The sequence below is a fragment of the Akebia trifoliata genome, chromosome 4 (assembly GCF_017979445.1).
Source record: "Akebia trifoliata isolate Shusen 1 chromosome 4, ASM1797944v1, whole genome shotgun sequence".
Classification (NCBI taxonomy): Eukaryota; Viridiplantae; Streptophyta; class Magnoliopsida; order Ranunculales; family Lardizabalaceae; genus Akebia; species Akebia trifoliata.
Window position 1 is genome coordinate 10137228 of NC_141378.1, and position 20723 is coordinate 10157950.

Sequence of the window (20723 nt, forward strand, 5' to 3'; positions counted from 1 at the left end):
ATTTTTCGAGTGGAAAATTGAAGATCCGCTCCTGCTTTTTTATAATCAAATATATATTTAAAAAAGAAATAAACAAAAAAATTGTGCGGATGATGCCACCATGCAAATTGAGATTTGTGATTTTAGCTCACTTTTGTGATTATAGCAAATTAGGGAGGGACACATGCTATTTTTAATAGATTTCATATTGATGTTGTTCCACACCAATGCCTTACAATGATGAAGGAGACTATGCACGTCAAGACCAATCCATTGGTGATCTCAAGGCGTTATAAGGATTTTACTATGTAAGATTAGGGATACAACATGGGTGGGTTGGATCGTAGACCCAGGCTCAGCACAAGTAGTAGAACCGTCAACCTAAGCTCAACTCAACTTGACCATCGGGCCTAAGTTCATTAACCCAAGTTTAATCTTCTAAAATCAGGTTGAGTTTAGGTAAGTCCAAGTTAAATAATTTTTGACGGTTTGATTGGGTTGGGCTTATTGAATAACCCTAATTTTATTTTGATTAGTAAATAAATTTTATTGATCCATTCAAACTCGTCAATTCTTAAAGTTGTGAGAGAAAGAAGAATCAAACATTGACCTTGGGTTATATTTTGGAAATTGAAATGACAAGTGAACCAAAATTGTACCAAATTTGTTGAACTATGATCAAACCCAAATTCAATTGGACCGGTTTACATTTATTAAAAGAATATATATACGAGGTTGGTTCATAGGACAATAATTGTGACAAAATCTATGACGATGAATTTTTGCAAACAATTTTTAATGGGGTTAGAAGTTTTAGAATAGACTAATTTTTTGTGATGATGATCTCTACAATTTACAAGTTGAAGAATTATGGACCATCAATTTTTTTTGTAAGCCACTTTAATGGGATTATAAGTTTCGGAAAGAGTTGATTTTTTATGATGACGATTTCTATGGTGAGAAGATCATCCTCACCAAAAACCAACCCATTCTAAAACTTCTAACACGTATAAAACAAAAATGATTGTCATAGATTTTGTCACAATTATTGTCCTATGAACCACCCTTATATATATATATATATATATATATGGGGGCGATTCATGGGACATATGTAAAAACAATAGTTTTTCAAAATATGGGTTAGAGGTTTTGGATTGAGCTGATTTATTGCGATGATGGTCACTATGATAGAAAATCATCCTCACAAAAAATCAGCTCAATCTGAAATTTCTAAATCCATCAAAAGTGATTTACAAATTATTAGCAAAAATTGGTAAAAAATCGACAGTTCACATTCTATATCACTTTTAATGGGGTTAGAAATTTCAGATTGAACTAATTTTTTTTTTTCCGGATGATCTTCCCATCATAGAGATTATCCTCACAAAAAATCAGCTCAATCCGAAATTTCTAACCCATATTTTGAAAATTTATTAATGTTACATTATTTTTACATATGTCCCTTGATCCATTCCCTATATATATTATTTTTTTCTAAATTGTCTCGATTTATTTTAGAATGATGATAAAATGATGCATTAAAATATACGTGATTGACGTGGTAAGTACACAGAGCCGTAGATCTTTTTACTTGTGTATCCCAAAGAAAAAGATCTATGATTTTGCGTATTTGCCACGTCAATCACTTACGTTTTAGCGTGTACGTTAATCACAACTCTTTATTTTAATAGAAAGATCATTCAAAAACCAACGGTTCACTAATCCAACCGATTTTATCATAAAATATGACTATATCCGGTTGGACCATCGGTTGGGTCCGTTTCTTCCTTTTTCGGTTTGGTTTTGGTTTGTTTTTTAATAATGGAATTTATATATATATATATAGAAAGGTTGCTTGGGCTATCTATTTAGTGACTCAGCCTTCTCTTTTTCTTTCACTATTCTCAGATCTCAATCAATCGAGAGTACCGCCACCTGCTTTAATATGAGAAAAGAAAGTGAGAAGAACAAAACTCGCCTACAACGTTTGACGAAAGAGGATTTTTGTGTCCATCGTTCTTTTAATATCTCGTTTTCTATGTCATATCGTGATAACTTGAAATTGACGATAAATACAACTGTCCAACTAGTAATTGTCAGAGAGAGAATCAGAGGGGTGTGTGAATTGGGTACTTGGTTAACTGTTTCGGGTACTGAGGTTCTGACAAGGATCCGATCGAAAAAAGAACTGTTTATACATTCTATAGTTGTCAATGGATCGGGTTTGGATTGAATTTGTATTGAATTGATACCGATCCAATACAAACTCAAATAGATCCAGATCCAATTGAATTGGTGACATTAATTATTAGATCCAACCCGAGCTAATATGGTATGCTTTTGGATTTGATTTGAGCGGAACAGATAATTAGATAAGAAATATGGTAACCTTACCTTAGTTGGTAATATTTGGAAAATGATACCATAAACCTATATGGGTTCAATTCCTATTTGCACCAATTGGATCTTTTAGTATACTTAACTAATCCTCGAGACACATGCAATCCTTTTCTCCCCAATTTTAAGTAATTATTGAGATGAACAAGGAAGGTGACCTATTTTGTAATGATTTGATCTTTTTTTATTTAGAAAATTTAAATTAATTGTATTTAAATAAGAGAGTTACTATTGCCACACAACTTTCACCAACGTCACACCAACTATGTGCAATTCTTTGGTGATTTACATAAGAATTGGTGTGGCATTAGTAAAAGTTAGTGTGGCAATAACAACCCTCTTAAATAATTTATTTAAAAATAAATAAATAAATAAATTACTCTAAATAGTGAAGAACTTGAAAATGATTGATTTTGCAAAGAAAAATCAAAAGTTTAGTGAGAAATTGATATGAGTGGTATTTACATAATTTTAATACCACCTAAGAAAAGAGAAAAAAAAAACAATAGGAATTATATCATATTCACCAAAATTTGAGGAGTTGGGTCTAAATTATTAAAAATGTAGAGAAAAGAGATATAAATTGAATCGTGATTTTCAGTCTCTCTTTGTATGCTAACTGAACTAGTAGTTACAGAACCATAAATCTTTTTATCGAGTATCCCAAAGCAAAGGAAAATAAAGAGAGGGAGGGTGGTGTTGCGTGTAATTAGCTTTGCCCTCAAAATAAAATCCGAACTAAAAGTCAAAATTAAGTATTTTTATGTACTTAAAGTTTTATTGCAAAAAAAATTATTTTAATGAGTTATTTTCTAGTTTTCTTTGAATAGGTTATGGTTAATGTAGAGGTCAAATCTCAGATGTTGTCGATTCCTCAATATTTACCCCTAACAATCAATCTTCGTTATTTTTTATGTATAAAAACAATCAAAATTCATACAAACAAATAATTAAAGAGAAGGAAAAGAAAGAAAAAACAATAAACAAGATTTGTTTACGAGATTCGTCCCAAAATCAAACTATCTCTTCGGGTTCTGAAGAACCATTCCACTATTCTTCAAATCATTATAAGATTAAAAAAAATTTATCCTCCTCTACCTTTTTTTCTATTTAGAGCCCCCTCTCTTTTATATAATAGCTCGCTTTGTATATATAGAAAGTCAAACCTTAAAAAAAATTTTAAAAAAATCATTTAAGATTATCTATAAAATCTATCATTATCTAGATATTCTCATGTCAATTAGGAGATTTTCTATTTTTAGATAAAATTACAATCATAATCAAATAAAATATAATTCAAGATATACGAATCAATGCCTCAAAATATGCATTAAATATGTCATGTGACCAATATTAACCTTATTCATGTCACGTGTCTAATACCGATTTTACCCTCTACAGTAGGTGTTAGGGTTTTGATGGATTTTTTTTAATTTTTTTTATTTCAATAATTGAGAATAAATTATTTGACATAGTTAATAAATTAAAGAATATCATGTTAGAGTTTAGATGGGTAAGGTTAGAGTTGTTATGTAGCTTGGGTGAAGATTAGGTGTTTGTAAAATTGTCGACTATCTCGATGATTGAAACTTTTGAAAGACACATTCTCGTCCGTTATAAGATGCCACTTTGATATTTAGTGCTCCTTAAATTAAATGATAGCTTAGATAGCTATAATACACATTCACTTAATCGTATAAGTGAGAATGGATATAAAGAGATTTTCAATAATCATGAATCATTAGTATATGGCTAGATTTTGTTTAGGTGTTTTGCGTAAATCTATGTGTATATGTTGTAGAGTTTTGTGCTTAGTTAATCAATTATATTCAAAATCACATAAGTAGAACTCAAGTGTAAATATAATTAAAGTTACTTTGAAGTTGAAAATTTTGATTATGTATATTTGAGGAAATGAAAGTAGATGATATTTATAAAAATAAAACTAAAGTACAAAAATACAAATGAAACTTTGTTGAGTTTTCTAAAAATTCATAATATCAGCAAGGAACAATCCTCGTGATTTGGAATTTTTAAAAAATATCACAATTCTAGATCTTGCGACATGACAAATTTGAATTTAAGACCTTTGCTTCCTGAGACATGGACTTGGCAATCTCACTAACTCTTGGGTTGCTGAGCACTAATAAGTTATTGATATCTTAAAAATAAAAATTGATTTATCGATCTAAAAAAGAAAAAAAAAAATGGCATTTAAATGAAATAAAACATTAGAAATGTCAATAAATGTAATAATTTTGTTGGTTGTTGTTGACCTAATATTGTCAAGGAATGACATGGTGGAATCAATAATCATCGAGGAGAAAGAAGAGAGTCGAATGGATTCATAGTGGGAGAATGGTAACAAGGGAGTATGGATTTAATGTGAGAAAGATCAAAGAGGAATAAGAATAGAGAAACCAAGAGAGAAAGATGTTGACTCAAAAAAAAAAAAAAAAAAATCCTAAATTAGATTGAGAGACCGATAGGGTTTCTCTATCTCTCAAGCGATTTTGGAACCCTAAGAGGGAAAATGAATTCCCATCCCACTCCCTAGAAAAATTGTTTTTTTTTTTTTCATATGATCTTAATGCTATTCTCTTACCATTGCCTCACTCGCAAAACTGAAAATCATAGTTTTAGAGCTAAACACTAAACTCAACTCATATCAATTGAGTCTATTCGAGAATTTGCAAGTTGACTCAAACAATTTAAATAAAATTAAAAATATATTTTAATAGTCCAAAATATTTATTTGTTGTTCACTACAAAAATATTGTAACAACTAAATAACTTAGTTGAGTTTCTGACCTGGCTCAGCTCATTTTAAGTTACCTTGGTAAGTATTCAAGTTGACTCAATGAGTTGATTCCTTAAAATTTTGAGGTCAAATCACATCAAAATATAATTGAATTGAGTCAACTTGATGAATTTCAATTCCACTCGACAAATTTTAAAACTATCTATAAACCAACTTTTTATTTATATTATCAAACTGCGAAAATTCATTTTCTTCATTAGTGGAATTCATATTTCAAATTCTTGACAATCAAATCTAAGCCATCGGAGTTAAAATTGTTATATGTTAGCTTGTGATTTTGATAACGATGGTTAATCTCATTTTTCTCGCAATCTTAATCCAATCTATTTTTGCGCCCAACCAATGTCTTGAAACAATTTTTAAACTAAGATTATAATATTGTTAAAGAGAACAAATCTTGGTTTCAAATCTCAAGTGGAATATTCAATGTGAGTTGCACACACATTGTCTAATCTGAAAATCATTAATAATTGAAGATATTTAAAAATATTGATCGATTCAATAAAACTCAGTAGACTCAATTGGACTTTTATAACTTTAATTAAAATAATTATTTATTAAATAAAAACACGATTTTGTTATTAAACATCTTCTAGTCCCCTTTATTTTATAAAAATAAAAATTATATTAAATAATTATATTATATTAATAATTAATATTATATTAAATAATTAATATTATAAACAATGTTAAAATTTGTAGGAAAAATTATTTAAAAAAATAAAATTAATTCACAAAAAGAATTAAATTAATTCATGAGATTTTGATCACAATCACGATCATAAAAAATAAAAAAAATCAAAATTAATTCATGATCACAATCTTGATTTAAGATCAATATCAAAAGAAATGTATTCGAATGTCAATTGTAAAATTAAAAAAATTACCTTAAATAAAATTATTAAAGTGAAAAGCAGAAGAAGATGAAGAAGAAGAAGGTGATGATGATAATATTGGTGGAAGGAAGAGTTAAGTGGAGGGAAAAGAGAGAGAAAGGGTTGAAAAATCAAATTTAATAATAATAAAATATTTTGACTCTTAAAGGGGGAAAATCAGAATATTTTATTAATTTTATTTTTTCATATTTTCGGTCTTTAAGGGTTGAAAATGATTATAATTTTTAAACAATTTGGTTCTTTTTGCGAATTAATTTTTTTATTAATTTCCCCAATTATTTATCTCGTGCAAAACGAGTTGACTCGGACGAGTGTATTCCTCTCTCTCTCTCTCTCTCTCTCATGTCTCAACTCAAGAAAGGACTCGAAGGCTAGGGTTTCTTTCTCTCCCTCTCCCTCTCCCTCTCAATCGACCTAAATCCTCGTAAGGGAAGACGAACTACCAGAAACCAGGTATTATATATTAGAGTTTCTTATTTGTGAAGAACTGATCATAGATTCTGTTTTCTGTTTTCAAAATAAATATAAAAGATGCTTGAATGTATTTAGAAATCAGCAAGACATGTTTAGTTATTTATTTTGAAAATAAAATTGAACAATTGGGATTTTGTCCGATTAAAGTAAGAACATCCATTGAGCTGAGAAACCCTTGCTTTTCTTCTCTTTTAGTTTGTTGTTAATTTTAGTTTGGGTTAGAAAGGTTATGTTTTTAGAAAGAGTTTGGTTTTAAAAATCTGCATTTCTATTGAATATTTTTTGTCTGATTTTGAAGTTTTTCCTTCATATTGTCTTTCCTTCAGATTAATGTGCACCAACTGTTTGTAAAAATTCCTAAGAGAATCAAATCCATTACAACTAGTGCATGTTCATTTAATCTAACCTCATAATCTAACTTTTTTTTTTTCTGAATTGGTCGCACCCGTGGTTTTGCTTTAACTTCGAATCATATTTAAGTGATTTGGGATGAAATAAAATGGAAGATAAATCAGAAGAAAAAAAAAACTATCCTTATTGATAAATAATTAGTCAGTTTTTTCTGTTGAACCGAATAAACAGTCTAAGGTAGTCCCAACCTACTTGCATCAAATCAACTCCATTATTGAATCTTTTAGTTCTGACTTGGATGAGTGCTAAAGACTTGATTGGGTCATTGTTGGACTAATTGATAAGGATTGGTTTGAACCCAAGACCGATCTAATTAGGATCAGATAGGACCTTCATCGAATAGGATTTTTATAGGATCTCAATATTAGGATTCAAATCAGATACATTAAAAATTGTATTGGGTCGTATGGGATTAGGACATGGTTGATCTAGAATTGATTCGATAGGTCATTTAAGTTAAGGAATTCATGATTTGTGAAAATGGACTGTTGAGTTTGTTCTTGAAGTGAAGTTTGAGGTGCAAGATTTTTTTTTTTAGCGTGGGTGCTAAGTTTTCTGTTAAGGATAAACATGGTAGGAATGTGTGATGATGGTTCATCTTGAGTAATCGGGATAAGAATAAATAAGGTAAAGGCTTATAGGATAACACATTGGATCATCCCCATGAGAGTAACATTTCTTTAATTATCTTCTTTTATTTTCATTAAAAAGGATAGCTTCAATTCTTGAATCTAGTAATTCCAAACTTGTCTTTGAAACCGTGGGGCACTTGATCAGCAACAGTATCAGTTTGCTTGGAAGCAAATAGAAGGGGGCTATTGGGATTGTGATTATACAAAGAAAGTTGTTTACAGGTGATAGTTGCATAACTTTAATTTTTAGGGGAGGTTTTGCCAAAATTTTGGGAAAAATTTACAATAAATTTTTCTTGGGTCATGTCTTGAATTCCGTTTTGCATATGGTTATTATCATCTACAGCTATTGTAAATTAGATTTTTTTCATTGTTCATTTCTCAGCTCTTGCCAGCTAGAAACACTTGAGACATCTGAACTTCCATCTTTGCCATTCTCCCAATTAGTTCAGAATCTAATGTTTAGTTGTGTGCTACATGATGCAGCCAATTCTTATACAGAACAAGGATGGGTCACATCCAATGTGGCAGAAGTATTCTTCGCCAGCTCATCAATGACCCGAGCTTCCATGGTTCCGGTTCTCTAACTCATCCACTACTATTTGTTGGTCAAGGACTCAGATACAGAAAGTTGGAAGTTATTCTTACAACGGTGAGTGGGTGGAGTAAGAAACTTCTTGCATGCCTGTCTATCGTCCTCTTTATCCAACTGTTTTAATATTGCAAATCCTGAATTTAATACTTCATGTTGAACATTCAGAACATAGACAAGCTTGGTAAAGCTGGTGAGACTGTTAAGGTTGCTCCAGGATATTTCCGCAATCACCTGATGCCCAAGTTGCTTGCCTACCCAAATATTGAAAAGTACGCATACCTCGTCAGAGAACAGCGCAAGGTTCTTTTCTATCACACACATCTTGTAACTAGACCAAAATCTTATTAAATGGTTTTCATCCTTTTTGAATACTTTGGAAGGAGCTTTCAATGGACCACTGTTGCATTTAGTATGGAAGAGGACTTATCAATAAGTGGTGTATCACCATTTAATCTCATTGAGACCGCTGTGCCTCAAGTCATTGTGCACATATAGTGGTGTGTCACCATTTTATGGATTCCAACAAGGGTATCTTTTGGGTGGGAAATCAACGTAATGAGATGACCCTAAGCATTTAATATGTTTTCTTAAATATAGCACAAGTTTCGTGACTACAGATTTCACACACAAGATTGTACTGTCAGACTGTATGATACAATCTGTGATAAGTGCTCAACACTATCACATGCTACTTAGTTTGATTCCTTATGACATTACAGCGGACACTTCAACGTACGGTATTTTCATTAGGGCTGCAACTTGATCTGGTTCAAACCAAGAGCTGAACCAACTCGATGGCTCTGGGCTGGTTTGGTTTGGTTTGGAACAAGTTGCGGTTCGGTTCTTTGTTAAGAAAATGGAGAACTGATCAATTTGGTTCGGTTCGATTCTCAGTCAAAGGCTTTGTATAGAACCGAAAAAACTGAGAACCGAACTCTTAATGACTTACTACCTTTTAAGGATTTAGAACATAGATTAATAACTTTTTTATGGGTAAATTAATGACTTTTTTTATGGATGAATTAATGACTTATTATATGAAATTTCATTTTCGTTATTTATTTGTTTTTTTTTTCCCATTCAAAATATGTTGCTTCCAAGCAAGTTTATAGGATATTGACAACTCATGGAACCGAATTGACCTTAAATTGGTTTGGTTTGGTTCTATGGAAATTAGATTTGGTTCTGGTTCTTATTTAGTTGAGCTGATTTATGTCAGTTCGGTTCTGATTTGGCCACAAACCGAACCAAGTTGCACCCCTAATTTTCATGGAGGCATAAACACCAGTTTTTTGTTTTATAAATTGAGTCAAATACAAGCCCAACACCTATATCATATTGGACCCTGTAAGTATAAATACCTAATTTAGCAATTAATTTTGATTCATCCTACACATACTTCCAATTAAGAGATATTTGTTTCCTTTATCATTTACTTTAGAAACCTTTCATTTTACTTTTATGAGCTTTAAATCTTTTGATCAGCTTTACCAAAGAGAGGAAGTGGAGATGGTAAAAGTAGCTCCAAAGACCAAAGAAGATAAAATGAAAGAATATCAAACGGCAGCAAATCGTCTAACTAATGCTCGTCTGGTGGGTAGCCTATCTTGGTATACACTTCATATTTAACTTATTCCTTTCCACAATGTGCACACCTGTAAAAAATGCTTTTTTGGTGGGTAGCCTATCTTGGTGTGCACTTCATATTTAGCTTATGCCATTCCACACTGGAAAGTTCAATTTTCAGCATCTTTCCTGATTCCATTCCTTTACGATGACATCTATAGAATAAGTTGTGATCACTGGCTTGGTAAAGGAGAAGAAACCAATTGTGATTTTATGTAGAATGCTAGGATATGATCTCTCTCTCAGAAGTTCCAACCATGGAGAGAAAGGAATGGGCAAATTTTCAAAGGAAATGAGCATTCTTTGCAGGAAATTGTTTTTAGTATTATACGTTTATTGTTTTATTGATGTAAGTAATTTCATGAGTTTAAGGGGTTTGGGTTCAAAGATTTTTAATTTTCTGTTTTTCCTTTTTTTCTTGTTTTTTGCTTCTTCCTTGAGGACTCCTTGTCCTGTTATCAATAAAGCTTTGGTTATCCAAAAAAAAAGGTTCAACTGTTAAGATATTCCAAGCAATTGTGTTGTGGTCAGATTCTGTGGAACATGATTTGATTGGATTCAGGCCTCTTTGATGCTATGTCTTAGTTGGACATTGAGCTCAAGAATATTAAAAAAAAAAATGGCTACAATTGAGAAAACCATAAAAATTTGAAACATGTTCTTTTGAGGGATTTTGATATTTATGAGCTTGAACTTGTGTTTATTAATTAACAATCCATGGTATTCTTTTGTGATGATGCTTGTAGTTTGTGCAAGCCATCTGAGTCTACATCTATTATATGTTGCTTGATCTGATAACTTAAGAAAGTTGAATTTCTTATAGGTTTTGAGGAGGCTTATCCAGTCAAGTTCGTCTGTTAATGATTTGCGTTCACCTGTGACAAAAGAGGAGCTAGCTGTTGAGGTATGTCATTTTAACCTGCTTCTTTATTAATGAAATTATATTCATAAAAAAAACCTCTTGTCGTGGTTGTGAAAGTAGAGACAAATAGTGGAAAATTGTTGGGTTTACAAAAGTGGACCAAAGGAACTGAGTGGTTTGTGGGATTGAATTAGAAGGGAAGAGGGTTTGGTGTTTGGATCTCCTTAAATTTGTTTGTATTCTTGTTATTATTGTTGTTGGTTCTCTACTGGGGAAACCATTAAAGGGAGAGAGGGGTAACAGTGAGTGCAATAGTTAGTGAGAAAGGAAATACAGGGGAAAGGGGATTTACTTCCTTTTTTTTATTAGTGTGTTCTATAAGTAATTTTGTGGTTGTTGGGTTCTTCTTTGTTTTTGTTGGATTTGTGCGTGCATGTGTCTGCAAAGTGTTCTTTATATTGCTTGCATAGAAGGAGTTTAGTTAGTTATCTATTATCTACGGTTTTGAGGACCTGGAATCAAAGATTGTGTTGTTTATTGAACGAAGAAAACGGGTGTCTTCAAAGTTTAGCAAGCACATTTGTTTCAAGGTGGGAAAAGGAAATCGTTTTCGCTTTTGGGAGGATCAATGGTGTGGTGATACCCCTTTGCAGGTGGCTTTCCTAAGATTATCTTTGATGTCTTCCAAGAAAGGGTAAGTTGTTGTTCAATTTTATGGCTCTGAATGGTGGGGGGATTGGTCTTGGGATCTTGGATTCAAGAGAAGTCTCAACGACTAGAAGATCCAAGAAGTTGCAACCCTCATCAACCTTTTATCCTCATATCCTCGTTTTATACTTGAGGAAAACTTTAGGATTTGGGCTTGCAGTTGGGATGGTAAGTTCTGACAAATCTCTTTATTCCACTCTCGAGGGGTTAGTGACCATACTTTCCTTGCTTCTGTGCTTTGGGCTCCTAAAATTCCTTCAATAGTGTTTATATTTGTTTGGAATGCATCTTTGGACAATCTCTTAACTTCTGATCATATCAGAGTCAGAATGATTCATTACCTCCATTGATTTTTGTTCCATGTGTAAAGTGAGTAGGGAGTCTGTGGATCCTATTTGACGTCTAAAATCCTATCTTCAAACCTTATATCATTGCTTTTTTCCCACTTTCTTCAAAATGTTGAGTTTTTGGCTAAAGAAAAAAGGGAAATCTAAAGTTCATTTGGATCTGATATTTTACCAACTGTAAATTATGTCAGATAGCAAGGCAGCTTTGTGTGACTGTTGATCCTGAGAACCTGTACCTACCGTCTCCACTGTCAACCTTCGGAGAGTTTGAGGTGCCTTTGCTTCTGCCAAAGTCAATTCCCTTGCCTGAGGGGAAACTTCGATGGACACTCAACGTCAAAGTCCGGAGAAAATAAATGGGGATGCTGTAATGACCGGAGGAAATGCTCATGCTTTGAAGTGTGGTAAGAGAATAGTTTCTTCTTTTTTTTAATATATTTTCCCCTTGAAATGAGTAGCATTTCCCGAAGAATAATGTGAAATACTTGGTAGAATATGCTGTCTTGAAAATACATTCTAGATTATATTCTTTGTTAGTTGCAAATGCAACTTTAGAGTCTAGATCTGGATATTGTTTTATTAGTTGGGGAAGGTTATGAGTTATGACTGCTTTATTTTGTGATCAAGGTTGAGAAATTTGCTAGTATTCTTTTGAAAGGTGGCCCATCCAAGGTTTTGCAGTATTGCTCATGAAAATCTCCTAGCATAAACTGAAATTAATTTGTTAAATTCCATTACATGAGAAATGTCTTAAATTCAAGAAAAAACAAAGTTGAAATAACCTGTTCACAACATAAGAAAAGAATTATGGTAAGGTTAAGGGTCTGTCTTCCCGCACCAAAATTCTAGACCGTTATCAGGGATAGGTTTTCTATGTCTTTGTCGGGGGATTGTGGCAACTGGCCAGCCCACAATTGTGCTTAGTTGCCACGTTAAGAATAGAGAAGAGAGTTGGAGAGCAATGAGAGGAAAAATCATGGAGAGGAAGAAAGTGAGTGGTCTGAGAGAGAGAAGGAGAGGGATTTGTGGGGGAAATGTAGGAGTCGTGTGATGAGAGGGAGCTTTGTATGAATAGAGGGATTTGTGGGCATAGTCAATGAAGATATGGATTTTGATTTTGAGAGAGGAATCAAGAGTTTCGGCCAAATCAAGTAGTGGGTCATCCCTGACACTGTTGTGTAAATGTCTTGTATTCTGTTGGGGATACGACATGGATGCCGAGCCTGCTGAGTTGTGGGAGTATAGGAAGCAACATACCCTGGACCAAATTTTTTAGGGTTATAGAAAGGGCAATCATGTAATATTTTCTTTAGGATTTTCTATTTTGGAAGACACGCTTTTTCTGCTCTGATTTTTTGCTAGGGATCTCTAGGGTTTATAAAAACTCGAAAGAAGATAGTGATTGGATTTTGTTTTATCTGATCTGTGGATGTAGGTACACTGTCGAACAACGTAAATCCTTTTGTTTTGTGTGAACTTTTGTTCTCTTTACTACTTCATTATTCATAAATCCCTTCTGAAGGGATCCCACTTGAAGCCTTTAGGGGAAAGAGGGGGTTGTGCAAGGTCAGCCCTTGAGATCTCACGAAGAGAGAGTTCTTCCCTTTTAACACTATAGGAAAGGAGAGGGGAAGGTGAATCCTAGGTCTTAGGTCTAGTTTTTATGGTGCATAAAACAAACACGTATGGGGATAGTGTGTCCTGTCCCTGGTTTGGATACATTAATTACGAGGACAAGCGATCATGTGCTGAAGTACCAAGTAATATTCTAACCCAGTCCTATTTAGTGTGAATATGAGATCACACCGTCCCAAATTAATCAATTCAATCATACATTTAACTAATAAGTGAAGATGATCTTTGTGTTGAGGTCACACCCCAATCAAAAATCAGTTTGACTCATTTAGTGTTTTGTCTTAAATAGTAATTAAAATATTTTTTTACAATTGATCCACATGGGATTGAGTTGAAGCCTGATTTTATTATTATCTTTTTTGGGAGTATTTTAGTATCTTAATTTTTTTTTTTTTTATGAATATTAAATTATCGTCAGATCTGTGTCTGAGTATTTTATTTAATATCAAAGGTTTAAGTTATTACTTAACCAATACTTTTTTTTTTTTTTTTTTTAAAGTCAAAAGTGGATTACAAGTTTAAACATTTTCAATTGTACATTTAACTGATGAGTGAAGATGATCTTTGTATTGAGTTCACCCCATTGTTAGCAACTCAGAATAGGGAAAAAGTTCGATACGTGAAAAAATTGAGTTCTATTCAATTTTGGGTTGCAAAATTCGATAAATGGATAATATGCGGCATATGTTTTATATGTCTCATTTAAAAAATTCAAAAACAAAAAATTTGGTAATATGATAGTGATGGTGATGATATATTAGTGATAATAAAGGCATTGATGTTTTTGTTCCATAGGTTTATAAAAGAAAAGACCGAAGTCAAGGGATAAATCATCAGTTTAAAAAATTAAAATGGTATTTCAAATAAATGTAAATGGGCATGTCATTATTATTTTTTAAATGAAAAGGACATTTTGTAAGTATGAAGTAAGCATAATCGCTTTAAAGTTGAACTTGTATTACTAGTTACAAGTTACAAATTTAGACTTTACAACATATAATAAGTTAATAGAAGCTTTTTTTTTTTTTTTCAACAAAGTTTTATAAAATTTTGTAAATGAAATAAAATTCCTAAAAAAACATGTTTTATTCTCTTTTGAAAACAAAAACTTAAAATATGTAATTATTCAGAATAATTCAATACTTCGGAGAATAATACTTTCATTGAAAAGAAATAAACAAATTCGTGAGTTTTTCACGAATTAAACAGAGATTGCTAACAAGCAAGGGGTCACCCACATTTAAAATCAGTTTTAGACTCAATTAATTCTGTATTAAATGCTCATTAAAATAGTTTTTTAGGCTGTTCCACATGGGATTGAGTTGAAGACTGATTTTTTTTTTTATGAATATTAAAATATTGTAAGATATGGGTCGAAATGTCCATCGATACAAGAGTATTTTATTGCATGTCGAAACGTTAAGTTGTTACTCAACAATGACGAATTTATATTTTAAAGGTTTGGATCAATTAGGAAACAATTTTTATTTATTTATTTGTTATTATATATTATATTAGAGTGTTCGTATCTCATTGAAAAGTATCTATGGTTCTGACACACATCCACATCATAAATGTCCCCCATAATATATATTTTTACGTTACTCCAACACAACTCAATTTTTTATCATAAAGGTTGAGATTATTTTTATTTATTGTTATTATATTATTGTATTAGAGTGTTCCACACGACGCTGAGGGATTAATTAGGGTCATCTATGGATATTTTTATGGGGACGATTCGTGGAAAAATACTTTTGGCAAAATCTATGACAATGGTTTTTGTCTTACATGGGTTAGAAAATTTTGAATGAACTGATTTTTGGTGAGGATGATCTCCTCACCATTGAGATCATCCTCATAAAAAACTAGCTCATTCCGAAACTTCTAATCCTGTCAAAAGTGGTTTACAAAAAATCATTGTCATAGATTTTGTCACAATTATTGTCCCATGAAGCGTCCCTATTTTTATATTTAACTTAGAATATTTTAATATTCTAATAATTTGATTTGTGGCACCTCATAACAAAATTCAGTGAATCACAAATTTGTTAATCTTATTGAGTTATATTTAATGGATTCAATACAAATTGTATAATGAATTGATTTGCTTTGTTTTACGATTTGGTCCAATAAAAACCATGGTTTAAAATCGTTTTGATGTACAAACCACTTGACTCAATTTACAATAATTTATTTTCATATATTTAAATTAAAATAATTACATGTTTTTTAATAATATAATAAGGTAGATTAGAATATGTTTAGTTATAAAATCATGTTTTATTTATATAATAAATATTTAAATTCTAAAAAACTTTAATTATTTTAATAAAAAATTTACAAAATCCCGGTTGACTTAGCTGAGTTTTACTCTCTCGGTCGAGATTTACAAAAAACATTTCATGTCTTGGAGATATTTACATTTTTTGTGCACCTTTCTTTACTTATTTTATTTTTAGTAATATTTTCAATCAATATCATCCATATGAATCTCTTGATTTAAAACAAAACAAATATATATATAAAACCTCGTCCAAGATCGAGATGTATCGCCCGAGTTAATTCGATATCAGAGTTGAACGAGACTAACTCACAAAGTCATTTTTTGACCGAGATTTACGAGTCACATTCAATTTTTTGATTTGTTTCACAAGACGTCTCAAACGTATAAAAAAACTCGTCCGAGACGACTTGGTATCGAAGTTGAACGAGACGAGACGAGATACCGATTTTAAAAACCATGATATGTATACATAATTATGAGGTATCCTCAATAGATATTATAAACATATGGGTGATATAGATTTACTATTTGAGATACCTCTTATGTTTTTAAGTTGATGGCAAGCCCCTTGGCCTTGGACTTTTGTTCATGACTAGTAGAAAATGACTTTTAAGTAACCTCTTCTTCAATCTGGTCAAGTATTCAAAACCTCGCGAAGCTATGAATCCCTTGGAGTCACTCTCCAGGGTCAGTTGACCCTCGACTCAAGCTATTGCATGTAGGACTTTTTGAGAGTGGTGCGTGTAACCGTGGGATTAGTCCCACCTGGAGGATAAGGATACCCATGATATCAAAAAAGGAAAAACCTCTTCTTTAATCTGTAGTAAAAGACCATTGATTTTTCTTCCAAAAATCTGTCATGTTAAAGCTCTTCAATTTCCAAGGTAAATTATTTTTTAGTGTACTCATCTTCAACTTCTTCAGAGAAGATTATTAATTTTTCCTCTAAAAAACCCATCCTCTTTTATACTTTCTAAAAAATTCTTAAATCTTAAGCGCTTTTAGCTAGAAGTAGAAGTTGAGGGCATTTTAAAATGATCTCTCAATGAAGACTATGGTCAAAGGGTATATCAATAGCTTGAAAACATTAAAGAGGTATTTTCAAAATTTACCAAAACATGAAGGTATATTTCTCAAAATCACCCTAAATACAAAGAAATGCAATTTTTGTCTATAACCTTTAATGGAGAAACGAGTAAGTCTGAAATTGACTTAGGCATCCATTCATCCATCCTTCCTCCCCCAAAAGCCACCTTCCTCATATTTAGCTTCTTATTCTAATATTCAGAAGTGGACACGTGGATGGTATTTAAGAGTCAAGAAAGAGGGTTACAGTTATATATATATATATATATATAGTGGCATCCAGGTCAAATCTTAGCGTTTGGTCCAATCGAATGGGCGGTCCACCTTGACAGTTTGTTTTATTAATTAATAAATTTAATGAATATGACCCCAACCTTCATATTACGTTCAACATTTACTAACCATAGATATTTTTTCTCGCTCGCGATCGTGCCCCATTTTTCAAGGAGTCTCACTAGTCTTATTAATAATATGGCGAGGAAAGAAAGAAAGATGGCCCTTACCAAGCCTCGTACGTAGTCAAAAAAGACCTCGAGATTCGTAACAAATCTCAAAGTTTTATCTCAAGATTTATTTGACGGTGGATGAGACTTAGTGAGTTATCTTTTTTTCAAAAGGGTAATTTTGTAAATTTACATATTTACATAATCACGCAACGAATCCAGTTCATAAGAAGGCAGACTGAGAGATATTAGGGAGGTTTTTTTTTTTTTTTCTAATTATTATTAGCTTTAAAGTCAAGCGAAAAAGAACAAGTCTCACTCCAGCATCTGAGGTTACAGGAAATAGAAGTTGGGCCCACAAAAACAGAACCGCGTTAATTTATTTAGATTAGAAGAATTAACCTTAATGTCTCTCCCTAGTCCCCTCCTATAAATTCTCAATTTTTTCCCCCAAATCAAACCATCCATTGTTTCAGTCTCTCTTCTCTTTTTACTCTGCATGTCTCAGAGGCCAAACGTCCCTCATTCTTCCTCTGTTGCCTTTGCCCTCCACTCACATCTCCTGGTTTCCAGTGAGATGACCTCCAATTCCAACTGGTCTTCCTCTTTTTCTTAAAATTTTCTTCGATTCGATTTTTCCCCAAATTTCTCTTCTGAGACCTAAAAATCTCACCAAATCTCAAAACCCCAATTCAATTTCACGATCAAAATCGAATTTTTAAGAGAAAAATCGAAATGGGCGTCAAAGGTTTTGTTGAAGGAGGGATCGCATCGATCGTTGCAGGGTGTTCGACTCACCCTCTAGACCTAATCAAGGTCCGAATGCAGCTTCAAGGAGAAACCCTAAATCCCCCAAATCCTACGGTCCAAAATCTCCGCCCAGCTTACGCTTTCAACGCTGCTTCCGCAGTACGATCCAACCCCGTACCCGTATCCGCTCCACGTATCGGACCCATCTCTGTTGGTATCCGTATCTTTCAAACCGAAGGCGTACCGGCTCTCTTTTCTGGCGTATCGGCTACAGTTCTCCGCCAAACCCTATATTCTACAACACGTATGGGCATTTACGACATTTTGAAGCAAAAATGGTCAGATCCCAGTTCAGGAAACATGCCTCTCGTGCGCAAGATAGCAGCTGGCCTTATAGCCGGAGGCATTGGCGCGGCAGTAGGAAACCCAGCCGATGTAGCCATGGTTCGTATGCAAGCCGATGGTCGGCTTCCCGCAGCCCAACGAAGAAACTACAAGAGCGTGATTGACGCAATCTCTAGGATGTCAAAACAAGAGGGGATTACTAGCCTGTGGCGCGGATCATCTCTTACGGTGAATCGGGCCATGATTGTGACAGCATCACAACTGGCATCGTACGATCAGATCAAAGAGACGATATTAGAAAAAAAATTGATGAGTGATGGACTTGGGACCCACGTAACAGCAAGTTTTTCTGCGGGGTTTGTAGCAGCCGTTGCTTCGAATCCGATTGATGTGATCAAAACGAGAGTGATGAACATGAAGGTGGACCCAGGTGTGACCCCACCTTACTGTGGTGCGCTAGATTGCGCCATGAAGACAGTGCGCGCAGAGGGACCTATGGCTCTTTACAAGGGATTTATTCCTACAATCTCGAGGCAGGGACCGTTTACTGTGGTGTTGTTTGTGACCCTAGAACAGGTCCGAAAGGTTCTCAAAGATTTCTGATTGGTGATGATTATGATTATGATGATGACGACAAAATTAGAATTAATATTATTATTATTATTTTTAGTATTAGTCTAATATTAGTGTAAGCGTGTGTTAGGCACGTGGATATTAAAAGACCTGTTATTTTGGAATATTTGATGTGGGGCCACCGTGCCGAAACCAGCCTAAATGAACGAGTGGTATAATAATACGCGGTTTGGTTTTAGTTTGGTGGGTTACAGCTTTTATCGATAATTTGATAATGTTTCTTCAGTGGGGTGCATTGAATCTGATAATCAATTATTTTAGGATCTGAAATTTTAGTAAAAGAATAATTCATTTTGGCCTTTTGGGTCCAATAATCAATTAGAACAATTATTTAAGGCGTAAAAGTGTGGATAAAGTTCTTCTTTACTTCTTCGACCATGTTTTTTTAGAATTATGTTGAAGTGACCTCAGCATGTCTCACTTCTTTCATAGATGCTTTCATCGGGATATGAGTAAAAAAAAAAAAAAGCATTTATGAGTTTCCTATCAACTTTCGCGTTAAGAAGTGCGGAAGTGCGATATGAGGTTCCAGTGAAGGGAATGTTCAGCACCCTAAGTTTTACCACACACTTTAACAAACGTTTTTTGTCCTACATGGGTTAGAAGTTTTGGAATGAGCTGATTTTTGGTGAGGATGATCTCTATGATTAGAAGATCATCCTCCCCAAAAATCAGCCCATTCGAAATGTTTAGCCCTATGTTTACACGTTGAAAAATCGTGGACCGTCCATTTTTTTTAAATCAATTTTGATGGGGTTAGAAGTTTTGGAATGAGCTGATTTTTGGTGAGGATGATCTCCTCACCATAGAGATCATCTCACCAAAAATCAGCTCATTCCGAAACTTCTAACCCATGTAAGACAAAACGCGTTTGTTAAAGTGTGTGGTAAAACTAAGGGTGGCGAACGGGACCCTCCAGTGAATTGTGGATTAGTTGCCATTTTATATGACTGGAACCCTTTTTCTTACTCTTCAATGCCATCCACGTGTCCACAACTGAATATTAGAATAATAAGCAAAATATCAGGAAGTGGCTTTTGGGTGGGGGGAGGAAGTAATAATGGATGCCAAGTAAAGTTCATGACTGGCTCATTTCTCCATTAAAGGTTCTGGACAAAAATTGTATTTCTATTTCTTTATATTTAGGGTGATTTTGAGACCTATACCCCCCCCTTCATGTTTTGGTAAATTTTGACATACCCCTATAATGTTTTCAAACTGATGAAATAACCTTTGACCACATTCTTCATTGAGAGACCCATTTAAAAAGCCCCCTCAACTTCTACTTTTAAGTCAAGAATCGATCCCAAGTCTATGGGATAAGGCTTTTGAGGATGTTGTTATTATATATAATAACAAAGGATAATGCTGAAGTAACATTAAAATGTACATCAGAATCAATGTTACGCCAGCACGACTCAATAACAGATTATCTTCCATTAAATCCTTTTTTTTTTTCCATTAAAATCACACGCAACAACAGAAAGTGTCCATGCTGGATGACCTGGAAATTCACTCCATTTCACACTTAGCTGATGTGGAGGTGTGCAGAGAACAGAACCATAGATGATTTGGTACACACCCACATCATCAAAGTGTGAAACGGATTGAATATCAAAGTAACTGCAGAAATTTTCGTTGCTACAAAAACTTCTCTTTGGCAGTACTACCAACAATGACATGCTTCTATCTCATTCCCTAACTTCAATAAGAATTGTGTGGTTGATTGCACCTCAATTGCTTATTGACAACGTTCATGAAGTAGTTTTTGAGATCCACAACATTTTAAGGAG

The 20723-nt window shown here is 33.3% G+C and overlaps 1 protein-coding gene and 1 pseudogene across 2 annotated transcripts; both read left to right on the forward strand.

The window, feature by feature from the left end:
• Window positions 1-6391: 6391 nt before the first annotated feature.
• LOC147403679 (Ribosomal protein L9/RNase H1) lies at window positions 6392-12377 on the forward strand. 2 transcript variants are annotated; one of them, XM_086439351.1, is made up of 6 exons: window positions 6392-6549; window positions 8100-8265; window positions 8374-8508; window positions 9694-9801; window positions 10658-10738; window positions 11943-12377. In XM_086439351.1, the coding sequence occupies exons 2-6, from the start codon at window positions 8122-8124 to the stop codon at window positions 12105-12107; spliced, it is 633 nt and encodes a 210-aa protein (XP_086295477.1). In that variant the 5' UTR covers window positions 6392-6549; window positions 8100-8121; the 3' UTR covers window positions 12108-12377. The 2 variants fall into 2 exon arrangements, with proteins under 2 accessions (XP_086295477.1, XP_086295478.1); XM_086439352.1 differs by having other exon boundaries at window positions 6424-6548; window positions 8096-8265.
• A 5272-nt stretch (window positions 12378-17649) lies between these two features.
• Window positions 17650-19108, forward strand: LOC147403680 (mitochondrial uncoupling protein 5 pseudogene; annotated as a pseudogene).
• Window positions 19109-20723: the final 1615 nt, after the last annotated feature.

What these genes read in the sequence shown, in the direction of transcription:
- LOC147403679 (XM_086439351.1), top strand. Translation starts at nt 8,122, where the DNA reads ATGGGTCACATCCAATGTGGCAGAAGTATTCTTCGCCAGCTCATCAAT. An exon ending in TGGAAGTTATTCTTACAACG is followed by an intron (nt 8,266 to 8,373) that starts GTGAGTGGGTGG and finishes TTGAACATTCAG; the next exon opens with AACATAGACAAGCTTGGTAA. An exon ending in AAGAGGAGCTAGCTGTTGAG is followed by an intron (nt 10,739 to 11,942) that starts GTATGTCATTTT and finishes AAATTATGTCAG; the next exon opens with ATAGCAAGGCAGCTTTGTGT.